The sequence below is a fragment of the Papilio xuthus genome, unplaced genomic scaffold (assembly GCF_000836235.2).
Source record: "Papilio xuthus unplaced genomic scaffold, Pxut_1.1 DF825928.1, whole genome shotgun sequence".
Classification (NCBI taxonomy): domain Eukaryota; kingdom Metazoa; phylum Arthropoda; class Insecta; order Lepidoptera; family Papilionidae; genus Papilio; species Papilio xuthus.
In genome coordinates this window covers 5,565,865-5,581,829 of record NW_013532721.1, presented here as the reverse complement: position 1 = coordinate 5,581,829, position 15,965 = coordinate 5,565,865, and the positions used below count along the sequence as shown (strand labels likewise).

The following is a 15,965-nucleotide window of genomic DNA, read 5'->3' as shown; positions in this document are numbered from 1 at the left end:
TACTTATATGGCATTTTTATTGAACAATCTCCTCGATAGTGCAACAGATAGCAAAAAAATCTCTTTTGAAATTGTTTTTACGCAAGAAAACATCTAGAGCTATGCCCTCTATTTCCATTTAAAACAACATTTAGTTACGAAGGCACAGCTCTTGAATTTCCGGATTATAAGCCCGGAGAAAACTACGTTTCGTAAATTAATTGCACTGCGACAGTCAAGTTGATTTAATAAATTCCTAAATTATAGAAAAATAAACTAATATTACATATTATAGAAAGACAAAACACTGTTAACCTTGAGTTTCTAAAACCAAAATCTTCGTTTAAAATATATTGTTATCTCCGCTTTGTCGAAGACAATTACAGGGATATGTTTTATACAGATATTTTGGTCTCAAAAACCTTTTGCTTATAAGGAAAGGATGGGAAGTGGAAGTGGACTTTCCGGATGAGTGGATGCATGGAAAGGAAAAATATTTTCTTTCTGTGCATCCTCTCCTCCGTCGATTAAAGGTAGGCAATAATAAATAAATATGCAATTGCGTATGTCTATGGGCAACGGTCACTTCGCTATTTCAGCGATTTCAGGTCGCTCGCTCGTTTGCCACCTTATGATATAAAAAAAATGTTGTGTATATTTTCATCTTTTGACCATACTAATATTATTAATTACAAATTGACAAATATTTTTAAGTAAGTTACTTAATTTTGAGGAACAAAAGCACTATATTTTATCTTGGGTACCGCGTATTCTTATTGTAACTACTGGTCAGATAACTTCAAAGTAGTTTTGTTCTAGAAGAACCATGATAATTCTATTCATTTGGCCATCGATCTTGACTAGCTTCTCGTAAGGGCTATAATTTCCTTTGAATTTTCTTCCTTTATCATGGAAGTTATTCCGAAGAAATCCTTGGAACGATTCCGGCATCAGGATGTCCTCCTCATTATTTCAATGATTGGAATTTCACAAACGCAAGATTCTTAGATAAATTGCCTATTAATAAATAATATAAATTCTGTACAATTGCTTTTTGTAGGGATCTGGCGGCAGTGGTACAAACAACTACGACTTAGGGTTTATAAAGAGAATATCTCCCTTCCTAAATTACCGGCAGTAAATCTACCTACTATTTCCTCTTGTGCAAAGAATTTCATGGGCGTTAAACAATTTAACATTAGGTAGTCCGGTGCTTGTTTTTACAATTAATTTTAATAAAAAAAAACACTAATTTATAATAATTACAAATCCAATTGACCTTAAAGTAATCGAAGTTCAATAGAACGAGGAAATATATGGAAAAATTCCGCCATCTCATTACAGAATGAACCTTAACAATTTGCGGTCCTTGACCGTGCCACCGACACCAGTACCGTAAGTTGTTTACTGCCAACTAAGGTCATTTCTAATGCCCATTTTAATAGATGTGTAATTAATACGTTTGCGATCTCGTTTGACGTATATTAAGTTTTTAATTCATATCTGAAGCATTAATTTGCAGCATAATAGCGTAAATCAATGATTAATTACATTAATTTACGTTTAAAGTCTAATGTTTAAAAAAGGATTTCTCATTAAGAACAAAAATCTCAATAGATATACATCATCACCAGATCACAATACGTCCCCACTGAGGGGCTCAGAGCCTACCCTAAATCAAGGGTCCTAGGAATTTTCTAGGAATTTCTAGGAAATGTGAAATTAACTTAGCGAGAGGCTTTATTTAGATGATGGCAATGCAACTGCGATTTGAAGAAAGACAGGGATTTTGACTCACGAACGTCACGAGGCAGATAGTTCCATCTTAGTTTTTTTTTTTGGTAGAGATTTCAAAGATTAAGTAAGTATAATATATTATGTCTACAGCTTATTATAATTTTCGTATATCACGCATTGTGATGATTACTTACAGTAAGTGAATAGTAGATTTAATATATTACAGTTTTTGTTGATCTTTAGTTTGAGGTTTTCGAGGTTAAGTATATTACTAACGAATACTTTAACATAACTTATAATAATTAATGATCACATTATTTTTATATTTAGTTATTTATTTATTTATTAAATAGGTACATCAATTGCATGTTTAACAACCACGAGCATATACATTTGTATATGCTCGTGTTATTTAACACACATATAATACAAACAGAGGAACATACAGATGACAGGCGTAAATAACATTCATTGGACAAGGTTTAGATATAAAGATTGTATACAATGTATATGACCGTTTTCTTTTTGAAAAGAAACATGATTGGAATACAAATTATTAAAAAAAATACTTTTATAATTAATAATTTACGCGATAAACTAACCGTAGATTACTGAGACTATATCTGTGTTTAAAATGTATCGTCGTTAACAATATGTTTTAAACGGGACGTTTGGTCTGGTCGTTCCATTTCGTTCCGTTCTGCGCCTAGCCTAGACCCGATAAATGCCCATCGATTGCTTGCCTCTTTAGCGATTGGGGGCGGTCCTTGGGGGCCCTGATGTCGGCGATGAGCACCTTCTTGGCTGCCCGCACTTGAAACTTTTTTTTATATTTTTGTTTATTGTACATTTTAAATAATAAGATTATTTTAAGAAATACACACCAGTACTTGTGAGACCAGTAAAAAAAATAATTTAAAGTGCCTAAGTGCTGTATTAATTAGAGACGACTTCTGAATTTTTTCTTCAGTTCCTTGACTTTAACAATCAGGTGATGAGCGTAAAAAAATGTTTAAATTTAATGTAATTTTTTTTCTTAGTCACCACTTATGTAGCAACTTGGGATTGTTAAGTTACTTAATATTATGACTTTTTAATAATGTTTTTCAAGTTAGTAAAAAATTAAGAACATTTAAAATATACGCAAAATTTAAATTGCATTGTAAAAGGAACGTTGATTAACTCAGTTCAATAAAAAGAAAATTTTGCAAACTTGAAGTTCTCTTTCTGGTCGTGGCCTATAACGCAATCATTTTCTGAAATTACCTATCAATATCTTCGAAGTCTTTTTCTTGAATATTATTCTGTAAATTAATTCATACAATGAATATTTGTTGTGATCTAAAAATTATATGCTATGTTCCTTTTTCTAATAATACATCTAAACTTGATTAAGGCCAAGACAATTACACTAATTACGTATATAATGTTTTTTAAATACAATTTATGATTTTTTTTGTTAGAACCTTTTTTTGCTGGATTTTATAGTTTTCATGGACTGTTTCTTCTTCATTACGGCTACAATTAAAATTTTTGTTTTAGGAAATTGTGTTGTAAAAAATTTAATTGTGATTTTACGCAATAAATCTGGATTTTAAAAACCAAAACTTGTATGCCATTTTATTATTTTATAATCTACATATACTATCTATATGATACGTGTATAGTGTTACTTATATATTTATTCTTATTATTAGCTGTCGCTCGCAAATCTCTCAAAGAAAACTTTACAATGTGCTCTTCCAAGTCATGTTCTGTACCCATGCCAAATTACATCAAGTTCCGTTTAGCCGTTCTAGAGATACCTTCTTACACCCATCTATCCATCCATAGAAACAATCCCATTAATACTATTGGTTAGATTTAGCTTAACCTTTGCGCAGTTCATTTGTGTTATATCTTTCTTATGCGCCATCTAGTATTGAAAACTGTAGTTTATTTAAGACGTACATACTAAAAAAAACATTTTGAGCGTTTCTGCTACTTGCCGCTAGATGTCGTAGCAAGAAGCACGACCGTGAATGACGTGAGAGTCTTAACTTGGAAGGCAAAAGCGCATTTCATTCGCCATTTAATTAAATATTTAAGTTTAGTATTAAAAAAACCAGTAGCATCTTTCTATATTTTAATTTTATTTGATAATTTTTGCCTGGCCAGTATTGATACAAGAAGCTATACTCGTATTTACGTTTTGGGTTCTACTCCTAGCAAATAAACATGTGCAAAATTATAATCACACTGTACAATCCTATTTCTTTTTAATTTAGTAATTATTAGCAGCAACTGAAAAGTGTTGCATAGCCAGCCCGTAAATTCAGAAATTTAAACAAAGTTTACAAACTATATTAAGTGCAATAGGTATTAACTAAAAATAGTTTTATTTTTATATATTTTTAGAGAACAAACCTTCTATGATTACTGTAGCATTCGTTGCGTTATATTTGGCTCGTTCTACGTGAACCGACACGTGCTACCAGTCCTAAGGTCTAACATCGACTGATTGAGTGAGTGATGTGTACGCTTGAGACAAACAACGATACATATATGTATACACTACAATTACCCTTACTATCTTTTTCATAATCGTGAATTCGAAATTAAAAAAAAAAACATACTAAAGGGTTGACCAATAAATCAGCTACAAAACTGTATAAAAACTTATTGCTCCACCTAACATTTATTTTTAGCTAAGGATATTTCCGGGACTGTATTTAGGTTATATAAATTCTGTACATATATCTAAGATGTAATTTCACCATACATAATTACAATTTTTTACCGTAATATACCGTTTACGATGTAAGTGAGTACTGTTTAAGGAAGGGTTTAACGCAAAATACTTACGACTCTGCCAAGATGCACGTGCCTGTCATCAGAGTGTGTCGCCATCGGATTCAATGAACATTACCTTTCTAATTACCTCGATTTAACTTGAAGTACATTTAATACATATGATGTAAATTGCATACAAATTATATATTTAATAAGGAAAAAACATAAATAATACAATGCATATATTATAGGGAAATATCCTGACTAATTGATAAAATCAATCATTAGTTTTTTGTCTGCTTTTCCTATGTTATTTTTAATACTAAATTTTTTAATCATAAGAACCATAGATTTTAAAGTATTTAATTCAGTTTTTATTTTTTTTATTTATAAATCAAAATCTACCTAATAAGTTATAGTTGACTTGTTTTTATTCACATTTATATGGAGTTTTATGTTTATTATAATAGTAATATGGATGAAAGATTATTTTAAAAGAAATCTCAAAATTTGTTTCTTAACCATTCACATACTTGTTGACTATTTCGCACGCCTTGAAGTAAATATTACAAAACCATCATTGTCTTTATAAAAATTTTATTTACAATTATTTATTTTACAATAAGTCGTTACAACTTACTTCTCGTGTGTGGCTAACAAATACTTGGATTGAATAATTTCACAACTGCCATTGTAAGGCTTGCAATTATTACATAGTACAACTTATACTAATTGGAAAAGACATATCACAAAAATAATTTAGGGTAACTTTAATACGAGCAAGCCTCAATAGATATTTTAATATAGAACTGGCAATTTTTCAGTCTGAATGAAACATAATTTAATTTAAATAAAACTGTAGGCGTATTTACAAATTAATTGTACTTTGTGTTATTTCGTCTTACAACTATATTTGTGACTACTTACACGATTCCACATAAATTGTGCACTGGCAGTGATTATATTAATGTTAGGATTTTGCTTAATTCTTACGATAAAATCTTGAATGTGTTTTGAGTATTAATTCTAACAAAACAACTAAAAACGTTATTAACTTAAATAATGTTGCTCAAATCGATGCTTCGAAATCATAACTTAGAAACGAATTTATTAAGGCAACTATATTAATGGCAATTTGTAACTTACGCTTTAGTATTAGTTCTACCAAATTCTTCTATGTGGTCGTATTCTGAAAAGCCAGGGTCCGAGTCGTAGTATGCGTAATCGTAGCTGTTGTCTTCTTTATTGATAGCCTTCGAGTGATGATGCGGATGATGATTAGGTTTTGGAACGGGGGTAGATGGAATGGATACAGGATCTGTTTGTCTATTTTGGTTTCTTGTATTTTCATATGTCCTCGAGGGTGATGCACTTGTTATTCTTACGGGAACGTTCTCCCCGTTGTTAGTATGTCCTGATGCTTCGAAAGGTCTAGATGTTGTAGTATATGTTTGATAGTAGTCGAACGTCCGCTGTGTGTTGTCCGAGATGGGTCTGTTTGTTGTTGGATAAGTTACTTCAGCAGTACGCGACGTGATTGTAGGCGCAGCGGGAGTCGGAGCTGGTCTGAAAGGTCTCGGCGGTGAAGTTTTTGCGACAGGCTTTCGAGAAATCTGATTTTTACTTTGCTCCTTCTGGTCTTCGAAGAGTCTGTTACCGCTAGCAGCTATGTTAATCGAGTGAGCACCAGATAGAAGCTCTTTCTCGTACAACTCGGGCCTATACTGTCCGTCGTCCTCTCCCTCGGGTGGTCGATATTGGCCGTCGTCTTCGTTGCTGTCCGCGAAGTTAGAAGTTTGTGCATTGAAGGCGTTGTTAGTATTATATGCTATGGTATTTAGACTTTGTGAAGGTTCATATCTTGCGGTCGTTGTTGTAGTGTAGTATATAGTAGTGGTAGGAGAAGATGTGGTTGTTGGATTATTGTAATAATTTTGTTTCGAGCTTGAGAATTGGTTATAATTGTTTTTCTCTGGTTCGTATGCGATACTATTGATATTTTTGTAAGAGGACGTAGTAGTTATATAATTACGCGTGGTAGTGCTGTAGTCTATAGTATTAGGAGTACCTCTTTCAGCGTTGCCGTTGAAAGGCTGGTTTCTTAGGAAATCGTTTTCTTTGGGCACGTCAGGCACTACGCTAAAACTATTTCTTACTTTGAATGGGCGATTCTCGTTCTGTTTGAAAGCGGGCGTCGATTGTGTATCATACTTGTACACTTCACCGAAACCAGTCTTTTTCGATTGTTCTGTCGTCGGCAGAATAAAAGGCGTCGGTGTCGGACTGTTAGGGAAGTACCTATTAGGTTTCGGCGTCACTCTGCTAACCTCAACATATTCCTCTTTGTATTGAGGTGGAATATTCGGAGTCGAAGCGATACTTTGCGTATTTTGCGAAGGGATTCTTCGATTGTAATTTTTCGGTTGTTCGGAATAAACTTGAGGAGCGAAAGTATTCGGAGGGAACGTCACAGGTGACTGTGTGGTCGTGTAAATGGGGCGTTTTCTTGCTACTTTACGTTTGAGCGCTTGCTCGTACTGATTACCCTTTTGTGATGCGGGCACAGTTGAGGAGGAGGGCGAAGGGTGATATGTGGTGTAAGATGTGGATGGGGGAGTCGGGCGCGGTGTTGTAGGCCGTCGGAATGACTGCCGCGACTGTGGGGCCTGTGCTGACGGCGGTTGCTGCGCTTGTGGGGCGGATTGTACGAGGTCGTCACGACCTCGGTCTCGCTGGCCGCTGAAGAAGTCCGAGGAGTGAGCGGCGCGGAGGTCATTGTTGGCAGCAGGGGCTGCGGGGGCGGAGTGCTGCGCTAGGCGTCGGTCGCCGGTCTCCGCGCGTTGCAGACCGAACTCGGACTCATCTTCGCGATTGCCTTGAGATAGTTTCTTAGTGTCAAAACCTGATTGTAAAAAGCAATTATAATATATTAGGGAAAGTTTAATTGCAGTTGATATTTCTAAAAAAGCCTCACATTGAAAATCGCCTCTACCATTTTGTTTAAGCGCTTCATTAAAGCTTAGCGTTCATTACTCGCAAGTTTGTTTTAAACGAGGCGTTTTACATGTAAAATAGAAAATATTAAACAACCAATCAAGCTTTTAAATTAAATATCTTATTTCAATTTCAAGCGATTTACGTTTGTTTCCAATAAACGTTGTCATGTTATATCAGCATCCTGCTACAATTCGCAAGTTATTGTTAAAATCATGAAAGCATTTACCAAACAGCATTTGAAAGCTTCTACCGAGAAATTTCCATTGATCACATACGTATAAGACTTATGAATATTTACAAAAATATCTATTTAGTTAATAATAAACTATTTAATAAAACTAATTAATTAAACTACCAAAATAATACTATAAACTATATACTAAAACTAAACCAAACTAAAAATAAAACTAAATAATATAAAAAATCGACCCGAAATCGAGAAATAAATTGAACCGGTAATTGTTTAACAGAGGGCACCTGATACAGATATTGCACAACATCTTCATCATTGCTGTAAGGTTAGCTTAAGTTATAAGTGCGTTAGTAGCGAAGCGCTCACCGGATCCGATCTTGTAGAGATCGAACTGACCGTCGTAGATGTCGGGGCAGGCGAGTGGGTCGTCGTCACCCCAGTCGGTGCATGTCTGTGCTTCCTGGTGGAACAAAGTGCCGGGCGGACAGAAGAAGCGGAAATCGCGGACGCCGCCGCCCGCAACACGCACGCACACGTGGAACGCCTTGCAGCCAGACTTCGCGTCCGCGTAGTACGCGCCTAGGATACGTCCCCGGCAATTGAATCTTTCCGCTCCACCTGCATACAAAATTTTATAAGTTCATCATCGTCAAAGGCAGACCCAGATATTTTTAAGATCATGCTTATTCATTCATACCTATAAAGTGCTTCTGCTAATCTATATAAATGTATTTTTCTAGTGATTCTTTTAATTCATTTAACAGTGGTAGAGCCCGCTTTAACATCTTCGCACGAATCGGCCCGGCTCGCCCGGTGAAATACCACGACCACACAGAAGACAGGCGTGAAGTGGAAGCAATTCCGCGTTTCGTCTGATGAGTGTGCGTCCCGGAGGCCTAATTTAGTCCTCTTTCCCTTCCCACCCTTTTTCTTAGAAGGAGGGGATGGGAAGTGGAAGTGGACTTTCCGGAAGAGAGGATGCATGGGAAGGGAAAATATTTTCTTTCTGTGCATCCTCTCCTCCGTCGATTAAAGGTAGGCAACACATATGCGATTGCGTATGTCTATGGGCAACGGTCACTTCGCTATTTCAGAGATTTCGGGTGGCCGATTGCTCGTTTGCCACCTTTTGATATTAAAAAAAAATCACGTGACTTTATTGTTGTTATTATTGATCTTGTGAATTTCGGTACCTGCTTGCAACCAAGTCAATTTTTTTTTAAATTAATATAAATTACCATCGAACAGCAAACATTAGCAAAAAACTTTCATCACATAATTTTGTGAAACAAATCAAAATCGGTTATGATTAGCAAAGCGCAAGTGAGCGCGGTGTATGCAGCGTAATGGCGGCCGGCGGGTCAGGCCACTGATCATCTCCTCTCACCTATCGAGGTCGATTACGTGATCAAATTTGCTATGCTGTTTACCCAACTATGAAGTTATAGGAACATTGGATCTTCCCACGACCAAATTATAAACAGCAGTTATTGATAACGAACCAGACTGTGTTCGTAACCCAGGGATTTTTTTTTATTTCAAAAAGGCGGTAAACGACCAAACTGGTCTAAGATGTAGGTAAGTATTTATCATCATCATCATCAGCTCAGTATACGTCCCCACCAAGGGGCTCGTAGCCTATCCTAAGTTAAGGGTGATTAGGCCATAGTCAACCACACTGGCCAAGTGCGGGTTGGTTGACTTCAAACATATCTTTGAATTTCTTCTAAGAAATGTGCAGTTTGCATCACGATGGTTTCCTTTACCGTAAGAACGTCGGATAAATGTACATATGTAAATCGGAAACACATTTTTACAAGGCGGGATTCAAACCCACGACCTGCAGATTGCAAGTCCAGTGCTTGACCCCTGAGCCACTGACGCTCACAAGTAAGTATTATATTAAGTAAGATTAAATAAATTGCTTATATTTATCTTAAATGTAATAAAATTGACACTTATCAATAATATTTAATAATTACTATCACTAAAATTAAAGAGTAATTTTGCATACAATAAGTCTTTTGCTTAAGTAATATAATTATGTACTCGCAATATGTGGCCAGACCGAGGCAATAACGCATTTCATACTATCTGTGTTAACGCGGTTACAATTTCATTCCAAACTAGAGCACTCCCACACCGAACCTACTAGGTGACAACATTACTACGTGATTAAATATCACTGTTTTATGACACAAGCAGTGCAACATTTCAGTTTGATTTTCGCAACTAATCTATGTTTAAAGACTAAAGGCATTTAGGCCAATAACTGCTGTGTAAGTAATTGTAATTTTTCACCAATTAATTAATCGACAGGAGTTTACTAATCTAGAAATCTATTACAATACTAGCCTTCGCCCGCGACTCCGTCTTATGGAATTTAAAAAACCTTAATTAGTAGCCTATGTGTTCTTCCAGACTGTGTTCTACATCCATGTTAAATTTTATCGAGATCCGTTAGCAGTTCTGGAGATACCTTCAACCAAACATCCATCCATCCATAACATTAGTAAGATCATTATTACTGTAGGCTTTTGAGATGTTATAATTTGTGTTCTACACTTCCTTCCTACTTAAAACACGCATATCTAAAAGTTTGCATAATTAAAAAAAATCGTATAATTTAAATTTCCTGTATTGTGGATGAGGTCTTACGGGTCATATTTAATGGTCAGATTGCATCAGTGAAACATAATGTGGTGAACGTTGTAAGAACGGCATCAGGCGGAGGTTACGCGGTTCCCAAGCGTGCGTGCCGCTGGGAATCTTAACACTTTTAAAAGATTATATGCTATTTAAAAACGGACTTAACTTGATAATTACAAATACTTATTTATAGTTACCTATAGTTTAAATTAATTAGACTAAGTTTAATTTGTTTAGGTTTGATTGTTTAAAGACATATGTTTTTGAGTAATAAATTAGTAAACCAAATATTACTTTTATTTATATGTTAAACAATGTATTGTGGAAGTGAAGAAGGAAAGGGAAGATAGAGATAAGATCAAATAGAATGGTGTTACAATCACAGAGTGCCGCAAGGTGCCTTAGCATCCTCTAATAAAGGTCAGTAGTAATACGCGCCGTTTGTTTGATGCGGAATAATATAATTTACGGTCAGTTTCCACTCTCTATACAGTTGAACACATAGTTAAACATATATTTTAAATAAACTAATCGCATAGTAAGAAAAGGCAAAATTAATGTTATAAAAATAAATTTATAAGAAGTTTTTAAGGGTACAGTTTTAACATGATATGAAAATTTCTTTACATTACTTGAACGTCTTATAAAGATCAGGATCGATCCGAACAAAAACTATCCAATATTCACACAGCTCTGTCACTTCGGCCGTAAAATTGTTTGGCATGAATACAAGCGGTGCACGATATCAACCGTTTCCTCGTTAAGCCGAATCGGGGAGTTTAAACGCGTCTTTTAACACGTAAGTGTAGTTACATGCTTTCCAATTAGAAATTTATGTCCACTTATACTTTCTTTAACAAAAACGTTAAAGTATCGATAGCTAACATTTAAGACGTGAGAATATTATTATGTTATTATTAGTGCCTGAGTTTCCCTTCTTTGCTTCGTTTGAGTAGTTTTGTGACCTTGATATTAAGTAGAAAATCAAATAATTACACTTATGTAAACCATGTTACTTTCCTGAAGAATACGCAGCTTCTAGCATTTATGTTAATGCGTCCTTTAAAGACATAGTATATATAAAACGTAATTCGGAGACAAGTGATGATCTGAACCGGAAAATATCATTTTCTTTTAGCAGTAAGATCTCTTTGGAACGTCATTACAGATACATTTTATTATTACTATTACAAAAGACTATTTTTCGTCAACGGAAATTACATTGCATGTATTTGTTAATATTCGTAATCTTTAGACAATCGAATGCGACCTGTCGTTTGTGACTTGTGACATAACGTTGATGCGTCAGCTCATATTATTTTGACAAGGGTCATTACATCTCTATTTATCAACGTTCAGTAATACTAATATGGTTGTTCACGTAACTATTTGTTCATACTATCAAGAGAAACTTGTAGTTGCAATATTATGTAGACCTAACAAATTAATTTGTAAAACAATTCGAGTTCTTTACCATTTATACGTAATTAATGCTTATATTCTGAAAAAGTATTCTTTTTTTAATTAACATTGAAAGAGTTAAAAGCATGGAGTTATAACACCGTAATGTTAAGATAAGTTTGATATTGAGCTATAATAATATTTTCTTAATTACCGATAATTGACCCAGTTTCTCAGTCTAAGGACTTTCCAAAAATTACTAAAAGGAAAGGATAGCTTACGAGCCTATGTGCTATGACCTTGGTCATCCGTTCTCCAGTAGCCTAATGGGCTGGTGAATGGGTCGTGAGAAAATCACTTATGTAAATACAAGTCCGGGGAATCGATTATCGTCGAATGTGCGACGTGCGATCGGTGCATCGAGTGCATTCGGATGGAAAGTGCATCGGTTAAAGATTGCGCAAGCGCAGGCAAGCGGCTCGCAATTGCAATACTGCGGCGTCGCTGTGACCCCGCCAAATGAGATGCAACGTAAGCATACAATCTACCCACGGTGGGTGTCCATACATGTGAAAATAATTGTAAATTAATTAAAAAAAAATAATGATACTTTTTTCCAAATGTTTCGGCAGTGGAAACCCATCGTAAGAACTTATGTATTAAGTGTGCTGTTGTCACTTGTGACGGATAAATGATCTTTATGGCATAAAGCTGAAGTTAAGTAGTTTACCCCTTCATTATAATTATGGATGTATGTAATTATTATGTTTTAAGAGAAGTTTTAAATGATTCTAAAAATCTGTAATTATGTAAATATTGTAAAAATCAAAAGACTTTATTTAATTATTTTCATTTTCTAAATATTTAGTAAACAAAAGGTACTATCAGAAAATAGAATAAAACACAGCCTTATATTATATCGCATTCATAAAAAAGAAATTAGGAAACGTAACAGGAACTGTGCGTGTGGATACGACAGTTTTTTGCCTTTCCTTGTCAACTCTAGCACTTTTTTTAAAGTAAAAACATTAATATTTAATGGCTTCCTAATAAAAGAAGGTGTACTTTCAGAGTCGGTTACGTGCTTATTTAACTTTATCACGAAATTATAATGTTTAAAGAAAATGACAATTTTAAAAACTATACAAACACACAGCAATGATATTCTGTCAAAGAAGAATTTGTGAGAAGTCATTTTATCTTTTCAAAATCTCTCGAGTGTTTGAGGTTTAACATTAGGTCTCAATGGAACGGTTGAAGATTAGTAATTGGGCGCAAAAAACCTCTTTCCTGAATAGTTAACTAAAAGAGTATAAAATCCAATAAAATTTTGTGTAATTTCGTTGTTTTAATATGTTAGTTATAAATAAAGTGTTATCGGAATCAAATGAATATTGAAAGGAAGAAAAATTTAAAGTAGGTCACGGTAACTAATAATTGTGATAAAATGCACATTGTTTTATCTTTAACTATTATAAAGTCATACAAACATTTCCCTATGAATATAATTAATTTATTTATGTTGCTTTCCCACGCGCCCGGACGTCCGCACGGTAAACGAAGCGCACGCAATATCGTAAACACGTAGACACGTAAAGTCCCTCACATACACATAACACGTAGTGTTGTCCCATTTTACGTTGAACACACATTGTCACATCACTAAGACTTACCGAGAACGGGGAGTAGGGTGAGCACTATCCACAGGGGAGACATGTCGCCGCGGTGAGCGTCGCGTTGCAACTGCCGGCGGTTGCGCGCGCGCCGCCCGCCCCGACTTTGGAGGGGGGCCTGAAAGCTCGCAGTTGCCCGCCCGTGCAGTAACTCTAGCTCAGCCCTTCTCAAACTTTACGAGGTATATCAAATAGTAAAAATATCTAATAAGTGTATTAATTATATGCAAATAATGAATCTCAAGAGAAATCAGACTATTCATAGTTATTTTACATCTATGTGTATGTTTAATTTAACTTAATAAGGCATTGATTGCGGTCAGTATAAAGGTAATTTCAACATTTAGACAGTATGTTACAACTGATAAGCGTATAATTAGTTTTGTTTTGTATAACATAAATGAATATCAAGGTCAGTCTATTACGAATTAGTGAAATCAGATGATTAAAATTGTTCTTAATTTTATTAGAAACGTGTGTGGTTGAGAACCACTGACTTCAATGACATATTGTAATATAAGAAGCGCCCTTTGTGCAAAGTAACACGTAGTTCTATGACTAACTAAGGGTCAACTTGTGAAGATCCGTGATAGTGGAATCCACAAGCAGGATGCTTAATAAACAGAAAACATCGGCTTACAATTTAAACATTGAAATAAATTTTAGCCATAACACTGGCACAAAGATATATTCTAAAGGCCTAGCACGAAAACTGCGAGAAACTAGTAACATCATCGAGAAAAAATTATTAGATTTGTGCACCCCTATCGGGGCATAAAGTACATCAACTCATCTCCAACAACATTTTGGCGATGAAGTTACAAATAATTTCATTAAAATTCTCGTGATAGGTTAACTACTCTCATGATTTTTATAAGATAACTATGTATGCTATAAAGATGATGATGGTATTCATGGTTAGTAGAATCTTTATTTAAATCAATATTTGTTGCCTAAACCACATTAATTATGACGTCGTTTGATTTTTGATTATTATGAAATATCTATTATCCAACTAATATTATAAATGCGAAAGCTAAGATGCATAGATAGATAAATGTTTGTTTGAAGGTATCTCCGGAACAGCTCAACGGATTTTCAAGTAGAACATGGTCTAGAAGAACACATAGACTACTTTTTTTTTTAATTCCTTGCGGACGGAGTCGCGGGCGACAGCTATTTAATAAATACTTATTTTCTAATATTCCTCGCTGTGTAGAGTTATATAATACTTGTCATATATAAAGTATTCAAACAAAGATTATATCTTAAGTTTGACGTAACTTAATGCATTGTCGCACTCAATGCATTCACTTGCCTCATTTCAATCTTCATCTTGCATTTAAAACCATCGCATTTTTAAAACGTATAACATTTCGCTGAATTGAATTTTTAATATAATTCTGTTAATTTCTATTTTATTTAAGAACAAAGCAATGTCATTCTATGGTATTTTAATATGAAGTGTAGGACAAAGGACGTACTAAATGGCATACATATAGATTTTTTAAATCAGTCCAATCTCTTAGATAACAACGAACTATTATGCATTCAAATAGAAGATAATTTACGCTCTCAATTATGAAATCTAAAGAATAAAATTAAAAGCTTAAATCAAGTGACGTTCGACTAACGTCAAATCGTGTTAGGTTTCCGTGTCCTTATTGCACAACACGTACAAGACGTTCACACAAATGTTTAAAGAGTACCTCACGACGAAAGCGCACTTCATTCTAATATGCACTTTGTACCCGCTTAACCTTTCCTCACGTTGTCACAGTAACCTATGGTAAGTAAAGTTATTTTATCATACTAACAACGTGTCCCGACTTCGAATGGTTAAAAAACCAATCGAGATAAACTATCGTGTGTTTTATACGAATCAAATTATGAAATTATTAATGAACAAACATCACAATAGGTTATGTAGTTTCGAAGATGACGCGAGATTTTAATATCAATAAAAAAGGGTCTTGACAAATAGACGGACGGACAACAAAGTGATCCTGTAAGGGTTCCGTTTTTTTCCTTTCGAGGTACGGAACTCTAAAAAAGATAAGGATATCGAATATTATCTGAATATATTTCTTAAACGCGAAGAATATTAAAAATCTATTTTTAGTAATTTCTGGTAAAGGTGTCGAAAATATTTATTTATATTTGTTTTGTTACATCATCTAACCACGCAGAAGCCTTAAGGTCGGTGATTACATTATGCTTCTTTGCTACTATACGAGTATGTGCGCTTTTACATATAACGAGCTTCTTAATAATTTGTTGCGAATAAACATTGTAAATGAAACCATTGATCAATAAAAATACAATTAAAATAATACATATCACTTCTTTATATCTTAATTAACCAAAAATAAAATTGTTTAATATGGCTATTTAATTATTTATGTGTTGTATATTTCAGTTGAATATTATTACAAAACGTAACTATACAAAAGTATTGCCTGTTTATAAAATAAAAACTAATTATTTACGTTTGAAATATCAGACGTTCCCACGGTATTTTTGAACGTCGACGGTTATGCTCCTCGAACTAGAAATCACCGTGT

The 15,965-nt window shown here is 34.4% G+C and overlaps 1 protein-coding gene across 2 annotated transcripts; it reads right to left on the bottom strand.

Moving 5' to 3' along the window:
• Window positions 1-5,032: 5,032 nt before the first annotated feature.
• On the bottom strand, window positions 5,033-13,459 carry LOC106125585 (rac guanine nucleotide exchange factor JJ). 2 transcript variants are annotated; one of them, XM_013322855.1, is made up of 3 exons: window positions 13,402-13,459; window positions 8,045-8,296; window positions 5,033-7,390 (listed from the first exon to the last, which is right to left on the bottom strand). In XM_013322855.1, exons 1-3 carry the CDS (start codon window positions 13,442-13,444, stop codon window positions 5,631-5,633), a joined length of 2,055 nt encoding a protein of 684 aa, XP_013178309.1. In that variant the 5' UTR covers window positions 13,445-13,459; the 3' UTR covers window positions 5,033-5,630. The 2 variants fall into 2 exon arrangements, with proteins under 2 accessions (XP_013178309.1, XP_013178310.1); XM_013322856.1 differs by having other exon boundaries at window positions 8,075-8,296.
• Between the last annotated feature and the right edge of the window lie 2,506 nt (window positions 13,460-15,965).